Source organism: Pseudonaja textilis, chromosome 2, assembly GCF_049901715.1.
Source record: "Pseudonaja textilis isolate UNSWEBS1 chromosome 2, rPseTex1.2, whole genome shotgun sequence".
Classification (NCBI taxonomy): domain Eukaryota; kingdom Metazoa; phylum Chordata; class Lepidosauria; order Squamata; family Elapidae; genus Pseudonaja; species Pseudonaja textilis.
Genome location: NC_141991.1, coordinates 234,982,379 through 234,996,513, shown reverse-complemented (window position 1 = coordinate 234,996,513; position 14,135 = coordinate 234,982,379). Strand labels below are relative to the sequence as shown.

Below are 14,135 nucleotides of genomic sequence, written 5' to 3'. Positions count from 1 at the left end.
CAGCTGCACCACTGAGGTAAGAAGAAGAGCCAAGTGGTCAAGTTTCAGGGTAAAGCTTTAGCGGGAAAGAAAATAAAACAAAACTCAAGCCATCCTACACATTTCAAGTGACAGATATACTCCAGCAACACTAAATTATGTAAGCCATCCCAGACTTTTGACAGAACCACCATAATTCATCCCACTTTCCCATTATCCTAAGGTAGGGAAAAGGCTGAGGTAATAGCTCTGTGCAATCACATTGGAAAACATCTGCCAAAGTAAACCTTTATGCGGGGCTTGTAAAGTATATATTAAACCTGTTCTGAAAATGAATCTTGTTGAAGCTACTTTAATTAGCAGGGTCTGGGTTATATTTGCTATTGATCCTAAGTCTTTTTCCCTCTTTCTCTGTAGGCTTAAACTAGTATTTGTCCCTCTTGTATCATGCTGGCTGGAAGAACTGTACCAATAAAGAAGAATATTTGTAGCTCAGGGTTGAAATGAGTACACAGTTCTCACTGACTCTCTCTGAGCTTGGTTGTTTCTTTCAGATCATCCCAAAGGTGCTTTTTCAGAAGGCAACTAGACTTCCTTGTTTTTTCTTTGAAGACATTTCACTTCTTTGAAGATGTTCCACTGGTCAACCATCAACTGGATGACTGAGAATCTCTACAGACTTTTAGCTATACAATTTGGGACAAACACCCTTTAAATGTTGCCGGAGTAGGAATGGATTTCCAGAGAAAAAAATGGCAGACTACGGGAACCAGGAGCACTACTCAGGTGACCTAGAGCACATAGATAAACCTCCAAGTGCTTCAACGACCCTCTAAAAGGATGCAAATAACCAGATGTCTTCAAGGAATATAAATCCTTCCATTCCCCACTATCTTGTCAGAGGTGAAGAAACTTCTTGGATGAGAAGTGAAACGTCTTTAAAAGAAAAAAAAACAAGAAAGTCCAGTTGCCTCCTGAAAAAACCCACCTTTGGGACAACCATGACCTGGATGACTGAGAATCTCTACAGATTTTTCCTGCAGATGTTTCATTACCAAACTATGCAACATCATCAATGCTAGTGATATTCAGTGCTAGCATCAGGATGATCAGGACTAGCAGTGATGATGTTACCTAGTTTGGGTAATGAAACATCTGCAAGGTAATAACTAAGCTCAAAGAGCACCTACAGTGAGACTTATGGTCCAATACCACAGTTATCATAAGCCTGAGTGGCAGAAGCCCAATGGGACTGGGCCGATTTTTTCTGAGACACTAAATAGAAAAAATATGTCTACTAATCTTTCATTGAGTATTCCCTCCCCCCTACTTCAATTTTATTAGCACTTACATAGTCATTGCCTTTAAAGTTAACAATCTCTTAACTTAACATGGCTTACAACTCTATGAAGTGGTCCAGACTGATATAACCATTGATACAAAGTCATCCAGTGAGTTCAATAGCTGAATAGGGACTTGGAGTGATGTACATCTTAATCACCACACACACTGCACCTCTGACAACTTGTTGCACTTGAGATTGATTTATCAACAGGGAAATACAATTTAAATAGACACTACTAGAAAATATGGTTTCTTGTAATCAAAATTAACTTGCTTCTGGGTAAATATGTCCAAGTACATTAATCCATAGCATTATCTCAAGATACTTAGCTGCCTAGAACAAGAAGATAGAAGTAACTTTTTAATTCAAAAAGTCTTAAGCAACTAAAAAGAACTTTTCTGTAATAATGTTCAATATGTGCCAATAGATGTTTTTTGGCCTGTGAATATTTGTTCAGAAACTGAAGTTACGAAGGCACTGAATGAATGATTATGACTGGTCCTTGGTGTTATAGCTGTCATAGTGAGGAAAGGAAAAAGAAGTCCTTTTGTGGATTCAAATTTCCCAGCTGGGAGAAATGCAAAATAATTTGGTCAGCTGCATTGAAAGTCAGAATCAGTTTATTAATAGGAAGGCAGGTAAGAAATCTCACAGCGTTCCTAGGATTAATCTAATCTTGTGAGTAGAGAAACCCTTTTTTATACCCTTCAGATCCTTTGATTTTGTAAATGTGAACCCTTGAAGTCTTTGATTTGTGTGTGTGTGTGATGAGTTCCTGTCCTTTGATATTGGGATCTCTTCCTGGGATCTTGGTAGGAGTAATTGTTTTATAGTAGCTGTTTGTTCACTTTGTAGCTGCTTGTTGCATTAGGTTGCAATATCCCGAGCTTCCTATTATGCCTTTGGGTTTGCTTTTCACAAGTTTTTATAGCTTGCCATCTATTTGATTTCTATGGGAAAAGATCTTAGCTAGTTTGTAGGGTTCTTCCTCTGTATCTCATGCCTGTAATGTTCTCCTTCCTTTGTTGTGAAAAGTAAGCTGGCTCCAGCCCTACTTGACAAAGGGTGGGGGCTGATGGAGCTGACCCTGCTTGTGTTTTCACCTCTTCCTTTCTTTTAAAGTTTTCCTAGAAGACAGGGGAATCACAACTTCCAACAATAGCACCCCTGTGATCACATGATTGCAATGCTTGGCATATAGTTTGCATTTACAACTAGTTGAAACATCCTATGAGCGAGTAATTGCCATTTGCAATCTTTCCTGTTGGCTTCCCTAGAAAGTCAGTGCAGAAGCCAGCAGGGAAGGTTGCAAGTTGCTATGGTATGTCTCTCCCAGCCCCTTGATACTCGCACCGCACTAGTCAGTCAAGCACCCCCACCAACCCATGGTGTGCCTCCTTTGTCCTTAGTATCTTTCCATTTATTCAAGGGAATATTTTGATCATTTTTTTCACTGTCTATATCAGAGGGCTCCAAACTTGGCAATTTTAAGACTTTGTGGACTTCAACTCCCAGAATTCTCCAGCCAGCTATTCTGGGAGTTGAAGTCCACTAGTCTTAAAGTTGCCAAGTTTGGGGACCCCTTGTCCATGTAAACTTTACTCTAAGAAATGGTAAGCTTCATAATGTTCTTGGGGACATACTGGGATCCAGGTTCAAATGACAAGTTATGGTGTTGAGAGCCAATTTGCAAGGTGCCGAGTTAGGATTGGGAACAATTTGGTAGGTTGACTTTGGTCATCTCTCTCAGCACAGCCCATAAAATGATGACAGAATCCCAAATAAACCTCCTTAAATTCTTGGAAGAAAGGCAGGATTATAAATGCTAATAATAATTATTATAATAGTTCCTGAAATAAATAGTAACACTGTGCCTTGCCACAGTATATGTGCCCAAATTAACTGCATAGTTCTCCAATGATATTTTTAAGTAAGTTGGATCAATGAGCACCTCTCGCCCTAATTTATTTCACTGACAAGTGTATAGTTAATCCCACATTTCCAAGATTTTGCTGCTTAAGGCAGCAGCCTCATTCTGTCTACCCAAAAGGTTGATCTGGAAACCATTAATTCATTGCATCTTATTAGATAAAGGCCAAGCTGAGGTCATAGTCTCCTCAACAAATGCTAAGATTCCTATCTTGCATTCTGATTTATATTTGCAAAATAATTTCAAGATGGCCTTGAAGTTGAGGGTCAGGTAATTTTCTCATTAGGTGGACAGAGATGGCATCTTAAGAGCATGTCGTGGACATTCTTACAAAAATCCTTTCACCAGAAGGCAAACAGGCAAGGTTGTTCTGTGTTATCTCCTCTTGACTCTATAACAACTAGTTTATTTCACTATTCGGGGCAGGAAAAATATTTCCAAGAAAATCTTAGCCTATACCATTTTTTCCCAAATTTTCTAAGAAAGCATACAGGTCTATTCCAAAGTCTGATGTACTGTGTTCTTGGAAACAAATATGCAGTATGCCACCTTCTTATTTAATCACTTTAATTAAAAGAACCACCTCCAAATTAAGGTCATGTTGAGCAAGGAAAGGTGGCAGGCAAAATATCTATCAGCATATTGGTTCCCTGTGTGGATCATCGTGTGCATCATATTATCTTGTGGTGTATCAAAAAGTTTGACACCGTATAAATTCAATAATTGGGCTCTGCAGTGCTTTAGATCTGAAGGGGAGAAGATGTCCTGGAGTATGTCTGGCTGGCCACATGGCACCTGTCACCAGTTCCTTAAGCCCAGGGTGCATTTCTTTGGAATCATGCTGCAGCTAAATCATTTCTGTAAAGCATACAACAATTTAAAGGACTGCAAATAGTGGTATATGAACATACATACACCCATATGCTCTGAAACATCTTCTCCCTTTCAAATCTAAAGTACTGCAGAGCCCTAAGAAGCAATCCTATCTTGGAAATAAAGTGGCCCTATGATTGCTTCCTACTAGTCTTTTCATAAAGTGTGAAATAATGCTTTTGGCACAGACCAATTCTCCAGATGAGTGATCATTCCCTCATGCCCATGGTAAATGGCTAAAGCCAATGACACAGGGTATCTAGTTGAGCATAAAGAACTTTAGGGCATAAAGAAATTAAAAATTAGATTCTTTGTGCAAGTCAACACAAATAAAGGGGTGGATACCACACTTAGGTCCAGTAATAAATGTCATTCAAATTTGCATCATGCCTGCTGTTTCAAGTTAGTATGGAATGGAATTGAAGGAGCTGGGTATGTTTAGCTTTGAAATAAAAAGTTTAGTTTAGTTTATTGTCATTGCATCTCATACAACAAAATTAAATACCATCTTCATTATGACTATGAAAATAAACACAAACACACATCCTTCACATTCTATACATTGAATTGAAAAGCCCTGATATTGCATTAATATTGCATTATGCAGTAGAATTCAATAGAGTTACTGCCCTGGGGTAGAAGCTGTTTTTCAGCCTAGTTTTTATTACCCTGTACCATCTGCCAGATCTTAAATAGTAGTAGAGTAATGGAATAACAGAGTTGGAAGGGTTCTTGGAGGTCTTCTAGTCCAAACTCCTGACCAAGCAGTAGATCCTATACCATTTCAGACAAGTGGCTATTCAGTCTATTCTAAAAACTTCCAGTGTTGGAACACCACAATGGAGACTGAGGTGGGGATATGACAGTATTCTTCAAATGCCAGAGAGAATGCTGCACTGAAGAACATCAACCATGACATTCTTGAATACAGGACCCAGAACAATGGATCTGAATTTCCAGAAGCCACTTTTAATTGAATGAAAACTTCCTAACAGTAAGTATAACTTGACAGTGGAATCAGCTTCCCAGAGAAGTGTTTATGGTCTCCTTCACTAGATATGTTCAGACAAATGTCAGACAGTCACCTGTTGGGGCTGTTTTAATTTGGATCCTTAAACTGAGCCGATAGTTGGGCTTACTGGCGTAAATGGCCCTTTCCAAAACTCTGTTCTGAAGATTCTGCTTTCACATCAGAGAAAGTCTGTCACTAAGACACCAATTTGATGGAAAATCATCAGTCAATCAATCAAAATGATTCTGTCTCCATTTCACTGCACTTCTTATTTGGGTTACACTGATGTACTCTGTCCACCTAGAATTGCCATGGTACTTTCTTTAGGTGATTCTATTGGAAGGAGTTTAAAACAAAGCTACCTAATGCAGGGCCTTGGAATGTGAGAAAACACAGCATTTGTATCTCAGGATCCTTCCTCACAGATGAGTTGAAGTTCTATCCACTTCTGCAGCGTAAAATATGCTGTTCCATCACTGCTTCCTTTCCTGCCTCTACTTCGATGCCAATCACTGCCAGTCTTCTGATTTCCTTCCAAGGTAAGAAAGTAACAATGCCTATGAGATTTTATATACTCCTGGATGCAGCCTTTTGACAGTGTCATAATAAGAGTGGAGAATTTAATTTTAATACAGATAAAAGTAAAATAGTAACAGTTGATAACAGTACCAACAGAAATTGAACTCACAGGCTTGAGAAGAGATGGAGATGGCAGAAGAAAATGTTGCCCGGGAGAAATTAATACCAAGGTTGGTGGCAAGTGGGGAAATATTCTCAGTCTTGAAATAAATAGGATGGCAGGGTCAACCCAAGGAATCTGTTATCCTTCTCATTCTGGGTATAGAAGACTCCTGGATGACCACGGACTCATTTTGACAGAGTAGGAGCAGAGCTGTGTTAGTCAATGGCAAAAAAATCAGAAGTACCATAGCACCTTCTCCAACTAGCACATTTTTTGAAAAGCTTTCATCATCATCTACAGCTCATTTCACTCTAGTTTGATATAGGATTTAAACTGGGTTGAGAAGTGGGGAGGGGGGAAGCTAGGTTGATTATGCCAAGTGACATGTGAGAGAGGTTCCAAGTATCTTACCCATTAACAAGTGTGATGCGTTAACAACTTTTTGCATATGCTTTTAATAAAATTAAAAAGTGCTACCAGATTCCTAACCCAGGAGACTGAACAGTGGCATCTAAGACCTCTGAGCCAGCATGCCTGGCCCAGGAAATGTTTTAAGGCCACACAACTTTGACATCTAATAAAGGAGACGTCCCAACAATGTCAGTCACAGGACAAGGATGCCAGCTCTCTCAGACTGTTGTCTGAGGCTGCCAACACTAAAGCCAGCCCTGCCCTGTGCTGCTGTCCCCAGTTTACCTCACTGGGTTACTGGAAGGATTACAAAAAAGGAAAACCTCAAGGTTGTCCACTGGAAATTCTTGAGAAAAGGCAGGATGTGGGTAGGAGTAAGCAGGAATCCAAGGCATCAGAAGGGGAAACACCAGCCTCCCTTCCCCACCTCCAGAGGCAATAAAGAAGCTTATTCAAACATTTGTCTAGCAGAGGCTATCTTTCCCAACATGCTATTTATTTATTTAATTTCAGCAGCATGGAGTCACTTAAAAGTATAACGAAACCGGCTGTGATTTACAACAGTTGCTTCTGCTGAGATTGTGCAGGCAAGTGGAGAGAAAGTCTCTCCAGGGCCAAGACAGTTCTACTTGACTTTAAATCTGAATAGACATGAATAAGAGGAAGACGGCTGTGCGCGGTCCCTTACAACGACAGAGGTTTAAAAGGTTCCCACAGAGATGCAGAATCCTTAAGCAGGGACAAACAAGGGGCAGTGATGTAAAACCTGACCGAATGCACAAAACTCCAGGTCAGATGCTTCCAAGCCACACAAACAATGTCCAGTTTAGCCCAGGCAAAAAACTGATGCCAAATGCCTCCAAGCTACCTTGCCCCCAAGCATACCTTCTAAAAAATATATATGAAACACTCCAGGGGGAAAAAATGAGATCTGTGCTGTCCAGCTAACTAAAAGAAAGGACCATTTAAAACCCGCTGTTAAAAATAAATAAATAATGAACGAATAAATAACGCGGAGAACAACCACCTTCCCATTCTTCTTCAAGAGGTTATTTCTTCAATCGAAAACCGGCTACCAAAAGATTCGGTTTATTCGAAGAACAGCGCCGCGCTCCCTAAACGTCAGCTTCTGCACCTTTAAAATCTACTGAACAACAGGCTACCTCCCTCTGCTTTGTGTGTGTGTGTGTGTGTGTGTGTGTGTGTGATTTGTGGAAGGAAACTTTTCGGACAACTTTTCCCAAGAAGCGGGGCATTCCATAGCTTGGAAGCGGGCATTGCCGCCTGTTCCCGGGCTCGGGGAAGGCACTAAAGCAGGAGCGCACGCGGCGGGCAGGTACCAGACCGAGCGCCGAGAAAGGGGTTTGTGTGTCCCTTCTCTCGGAGCTCTCTCTTTCTCTCTCTCTCCCACATCCTCGCCTTACGGTCCCAGTAAGCAGGGAGAAACGGAGCGACGAGAGTGGAGATGACGGTTTCCAAGTAATTAAAACCTGACGCCCTGAAGGTTGTGCGTCCCAGCCAGCAGCGAGGTGCTCAAAACTGGTGGCAAACTCCAAGTGGACGGAGATTGGCGACCGAACAGCCAGATGCGAACTAGGGTACGCTAAGTTTAGTCAAACCATCTGCCGGCTCTCTTCTGTTCAACAACCCAATTTACTTTTCCCAAGGTGAAGTTCCTGCCCGTGAATCCACCGAGACGGTTCGAGAAAACCCGAGATCCAAGCGTGCCAGCCCGAAAGTAAGGAGAAAAAGTCTAGATCTGGGGAAGAATAAGCCAGGAGGGGGAAGGGGGGGAGGAGAAGAAGTGGGTGGGGGGAACCCAGCACCCTTAAGAGGACCAACTACCTTTATTCGGACCAATAGATGCTCCACCTTTCAACTTGTCCAGAATCAATCAGATGAAACAATAATGAATATACCCGAAAGAGAGACGCACAAGGTGCAGAGCTTTTTGAGCATGTGCAAAGGGCCTGCCCCCCACCCACTTCTCCTCCAAGCGGCTCCTTCAGGTGCCCCGCTGGAGCAGGCTCTCGCTTGTCCTGGAGAGCAGAACTGCCCCACCGAGCAGGGAGAAGGTTCCCAGATCCTCGGAGTGGACTTCAGGCAGAAGTTCACTGCCCTCTTCCCGCGAATGACCCGATGGAGTCGCTTAATAACCGAGTTTAACTAAGAAGCGGGGTGGGGGGTTAGTACGGGGTGCCTGGGAAGAAGCCCTCAGGGTCAAGGCAGAGAAGGGCCGCACTTACTGTAGGGGCAGTTGTCCCTCTTGGTGCCGCTCACGTTCCCGTTCTTCTCAATCCGGAGGAAGAACTTGTTGTAGCAATAGAGTTTCCTCTGGCGCACGTCTCCTCGGAGGTGATCGTAGCTCCGCACGTGTCTCCCCGCGCTGGCGGCCGAAGAGGAGGAGGAGGAGGAAGAAGAAGAAGAAGAAGAGGTGGACGAGGCGTTGGTGGCCTTGAGAGGCAGCACGCCGCGCCCGTGCTCATGGCTGGAGGCGGTCAGCGAAGACATCAGGCAGAGCAGCAGCAAGAAGCCCCAGCCGCCGCGGCCGGCGGAGGAAGAGGAGGAAGGCAGGTGGGCAGAGGCGAAGGCACCCTGTATCAGTCTCCATCTGCACATTGTACTGAAGCTCTGGGCGCAGGGAGAGGCCTCATGGAAAGAAACATGCTGGGAGGGTGAGCTCCCGGGCGAGGCGAGCGGACAGCTGGTGGGGAGCCCCTTCGCTCAGAGCCTCCGGAGCGCTGATCTGGCCTGAAGGGAGGGCGCCGACATCCATGCCTCAGGGGGCGAGCTCTCCGGGGAAAAAAAAAAAAAACGGCGGCCTTCCCCCTCCCTTTGCCTCGGGGGAGGGGGGCGCCTGCGGAGCCTTGGACCTTCTTCGCCTCGGGGCGGGGAAGTGTGGAGGGTGTGGAGGGGCGGCGATGGCCGCTCAGGGAAGGCGACTCGGGTTGCCTCACGCTCCCTCTCGGCGAAAAGCGGAGCGAAGACCCGCCGTGTGGAGATAGCAAGTTCGCGGGTTGCGGTGGGGGGGGGGGCGGCGGCGGTTGGGAGCCAAAGGAAACCACGCGCGCGCACGAGGCGGAGGCCACGATCCGGAGGCCGAGCCACGCGCCAAAGCCTGGGCTTAACGGGGCTCGGTCCTGGGGTCTCTCTGTACCATCTTCCCCAGGGAAGGCAGGCGAAGCTGTGGAAAAGAGAAAGAGAGAGAGAGAGATGACAGGCGAGTCAGCAACCAGAGGCAAAGAATGGCTCTCTAATTCGAACCCTTTAAAAAAAAAAACTAAAAAAAAAACAACACCAAATTAAACGGCTTAAAACAGATCCGAATCCACATCCCCCTCCCGCCCCTCCCCCGCCCCCCAGGCTGGCTTCTGCACCTCCTTCTCACCCCAGAAATCTTCGCTCGAGCGCAGGTCTCCTCAGCGAAAAGTCAGCGGGTTAGGACTCCGTCGCCTTTGCCGGCGGTTCGTTTTCCTTCCGTACACTTTTTTTTGTTTTGGGTTTTTTTCTCCCTCTCCGGAATCCTCCCGAGGGCGAGAGGCGAACCTTACAACGACGCTCTATTTCTCTAAGGAAATATTTCTCTATTTCTCTAAGGAAATAGGGACGAGCGACCCAAGGCTTGGACGAGGCTGCTCGCCTTGCTCTCTCTGTGCTTTGGCTTGCCGGCAGGTTGGAGGCTGTATCCTAAACGCTAAAGATTACAAAAGCCGAGAGGTGAGACGTGCCTCTGGTGGTCAAGTTTTATTTGCGGGAGGGGCGGGGGGAGAGAGACTGTCAAAGCGGCGGTGCTGGGACATCTGAAACCCTTTCGCAAGTTGCAGTGAGCAAGCGCCTGCTGGGGGAGGGAGAGACGGGGAGAGAGAGAGAGAGAGAGACCCACACAGAGAGGAAAAACGACTCCCCAAGATCTGTCCCCTTTCTCTCTCTCTCTCTCTCTCTCTCGCGCTCACTCGCTCTCTCTCTCTCTTCCTTCTTTGTAGGAGCCACCGCAGCCGCCGTCTTCTGCTAATTGCTCCCCAAACCGTTCTGGCCACCAGCAAGGCTGGGAGACTCATGCCTTCCTAATTTCCCTGTCTTCCAGGCTCAGCCAATCCCCTCTAGGGAACCCTCCTCCTTTAAAAAAAATAAATAAATCTTGTTTTCTAGAGAAGGATTTTTAGTTTCATATATATATATTATATATATATATATATATATATATTTGGCAGGCAGCAGTTGAGAGCCACCTGGTGCATGTTGCTTGCTGACTCCCCCTCCTGCCTTCTCCCCTTAAAGAAAGAAAGTGGGGGGAGAGTTAAGAACGAGGAAGAACAATATAATGCAGGGCTGGGGGGTGGAGGCGCGGGAGGGGGGGTTGTCCGTCTCGCGAAGAAGAAGTCGAGGTAGCTGGATAGGAGAAAATTTGAAGAGATGGAAAAAAAAAAAAGGAAAGAAGGAGAGGGGAGGTAGCTCACTTTGCCTCCAAGGACTTCTTTTGCCTGCCCTGGCCTCCCTTCTCCCCTTGGCTTTAATTAATCACCATTTCTGGCTTCTGTTGCTGAAATTAAAAGCAAAAACTCAGAGGGGAAAAATCAGACTTTTTCTTTCGAGTTCTCAAGATTTATCACCTTCCAACTCTGCAGAATAAGGTCCCTGCCATGGCCAAATTTCTAATTGCTAACATGGCTCAACTTACTGAATCTCGCCTGCGACTTCAAAAGAAGGAGGGGAGGTAGAGAGTTAGGGGAAGGGAGCTTTATTGGCGTGGCAAAGTTTTGGCCCATAAAAAACCTGCATGTATTTTTTTTTCCTTTTCCTTTTTTTTTCTTTTTAATTAATGCGGTTTCCTTTACCAGAAAGGGGCACATTTTTTTGTGATCTGATTTTTTTCTTCCTTCATTCTGCCTTTTGCTTTTGGCTTATTGTTGTTTTTGGTTTGCACATCTAACATCTATTGTTTTGGAAGGGTGGGTAGTGATTTATTTTCCACAAAAGGTGCTGCTGTTATTCACCCTTCCTAGCAAGTTTGTCATGTTTCTCATGACAGATATACTATGTTTTTCCTGCGATGGCCCCAACGGCTTCCAGCACTTCATACTCTTCCAGAATGGAGGCTGCCAGATTTGTATACCTACCACTTTGTTAAGGGGAAAGACTAGAGACAGTGAGACTGTCCTTTTCCAATGATGATTAAATTACCTTGCAGTAGGTAATTAGGGCCTTTTAACACTTGTACCCCTTCTGAGCAGCCTGTGTTTTTCTGTTATGTCCCCATGATGCCTTCACCTCATTCCACAAGAAAAACTGGTTTAAGCTTCTATCAATGGTCAGACAATAAAATGTGGTAATGAAATATGTAGATTTTTAGAACATAATGAATATATAAAGATGTATTTTTTTATTATATCTATAAAATGGTTATAGGATAGATTTGAGATGGAAATATGAACTGCCATAAAACAATTTAAGTAACATATGGATTATCTTGTAAAACATGAATGAATAATAGTATAGTCGAATGATTGATTAATAATGATAATGTATCTAGGAATATTTGATTGACGATATGAGAACATATATAATGTAATTGTAATTGAAGACTACGAAGTGGAAGCACAAAACAATTTGTAAACCAACCGACACAGTGTATGCATATATATGGAAGATGGTTTGATGTTTTTATGTTGTATTTGTTTATGTTTGTCTTAAAAAAACAATAAAACTTAAAAAGAAAAGAAAGGAAAAACTGGTTTAAGCCAATTGTAGACGTGTTAAGGTAGTATTTCCCCTTTATTCTGATACCATTTAAGCCCAGCCTCAAGGTGTGTAAAATCTCTTGAGTTCTTCATCCATTACCTTGGAAGGAAGCAGATGCCCATAGAGACATGAAACAGGTAGAAGAAGCAGGATAGGAAATGGGAATGAGAACAGCACATTTTTGATACAATCTAGTTTTCTTCAGTTTAAGGATGGGTGCAAACCCTTTAAATGAGTGGTGGGAAAAAAGGCCTTTGGTTGTAGCAGCAGGCCATAAAAATGTGGGTTGGCATTCATCAGCCTAAAATAAATATTGCAAAATGTAAAATGTGGACTTCTTTTTCATGTTCTATGGAAATGCTACAGAGGAAAGAAATAGCTTGTAAATAAAACAAAATTAAAAAACACACAACACAATTGGATTCTATCGTATATAAACAGAGGGCTTCTTGGAATAAAATGTAAGTTAAAGAAAATGCTGATCAATGGAATGCAATGGAAAAACAGCCAGGGCATAATATTGTCTGCATTTGGAATCAATCTATCCTTGACTAGCAGAACATACACACAGAACAAATAGTTCTCAGATTGGATTGATTCATTAGCTTGGGCTTTTGAGTATATTGGTAATGCAGTAGAAAATTAGAAATGATTTTCTCCAATTACAATGTGGACTTGATTACCAAAGACTCATTTCTAAAATTTATGGACTTCAATTCAAAAGGAAACATTTATACAGCCTTCAGAATGAAGAAGAAAAAGGGAAAAAAGAAGACTGCGTTGGAATCCATGGGCTTTATTACATTGTTTACACTCCTTTGAAATAGTTGGTCTTCATCATATATGCAATTTCTGTTCATTTATCAACAACTCCATCTTTATGTCAGCTTTAAGACCACTTCTGTGACTGATGAGATTTAAGTTGCCTATCTAGAGATTCTCTGCTATGTGATCTAATTGAAATGTAATCTGGTAGGCATGGCTTGAATGTCAATGGGTCAGTCATAAGTCACTATTTTCAGTGCCTTTGTAACTTCAAATGATCACTAAATAAATGGTTCTAAGTTGAGGACTGCCTGCATAAAGTGTAAGAAGTAAGTGAAATAGGTGAAATAAGTGAAATAAACAGTAAAGGACAATTAACCAGTGGAACAGCTTGCCTTCAGAAGCTGTGGGTGCTCCATCAATGGAGGCTTTTAAGATGAGACTGGATGTAGTAGCAATAGAGATCCTGCAGAGGGCACACACAGCATTATGCTGTGCCCAATACACACTCTGCATGATCTCACTCCCTGACCCGGGCTGGTAAGTCCAGTACGTGGTACAATGATCTCACCTTACTAACATCGCCACTATTCTTAAGGATTGGTGAGGGGTTTCACCAATCCTAATGCTACTTGTGGAAAACCGTATAAAAAGAATAAACACTGCATGAGTAGTCAGACATCTTGGCACCCTGCACAATGACTGGTCTTTGAAATCCATCAACTGGATAGTTACTGGATGACATTGCATGGGCTCTCCCACTTAATCAGGAGGCTGGACTAAAAGGCCTCCAAGGTCCCTTCCGGTTCTATTCTATTCTAAACATTCCCTTGAATCAGTAGCTTTTGCCTCTCCTTTCTTCTTCTCACCATGGGATCAATAAGTAATTCTGCACCTTCAGTTGCCTTGTAAAGGCATTATTAGCATGGTTTTGGAATTAGGCAATTAATTAGACAGTTATTTGGGAGACACCAGTGGTATTCACAAAATATCTACTTCTAGCAATAATAGCATTTCCTCAGTGTGGTGTACTTCCCCACAATACTGGAATCGCAATTCCCAAAATTCCCAGGCAGAATGGCCAAAGCAATTGATGGGGAGACATTAGGTTGGCTGGGGTCCTAGATTATGCTTTCACCACATTTTAGTCCAGAGGAAAAATTGTCATCACAAAGAAGCTTTGGGATAGATAAGCTAACCAGATGAAGTTCTTTATTGCAGTGTTCATCCACTTCATGAAGATATTTAGATCTAACAATGGGAGACCATGTAGGAGCTATGGATACAGTATTTCCAAAGTTCTTCAGCAACAATCATTCTTTCAGTGCAAAAAGCTCCAGGCAAAAAGCTTCCATTGCCTCTGGCCTGGCCTGGAAAAATATCTGCCTAAAAACTTGAA

General features: G+C 43.1%; 1 protein-coding gene across 1 annotated transcript in view; it reads right to left on the bottom strand.

Moving 5' to 3' along the window:
- Window positions 1-9,412, bottom strand: part of FGF10 (fibroblast growth factor 10) — a 112,800-nt gene extending 103,388 nt beyond the window's left edge. The window contains exon 1 of the mRNA XM_026716348.2: window positions 8,479-9,412. Within this exon, the coding sequence (XP_026572133.2) occupies window positions 8,479-8,851 (373 nt within the window). The 5' untranslated portion in view covers window positions 8,852-9,412. The remainder of the gene's footprint in view (window positions 1-8,478) is intronic.
- Window positions 9,413-14,135: the final 4,723 nt, after the last annotated feature.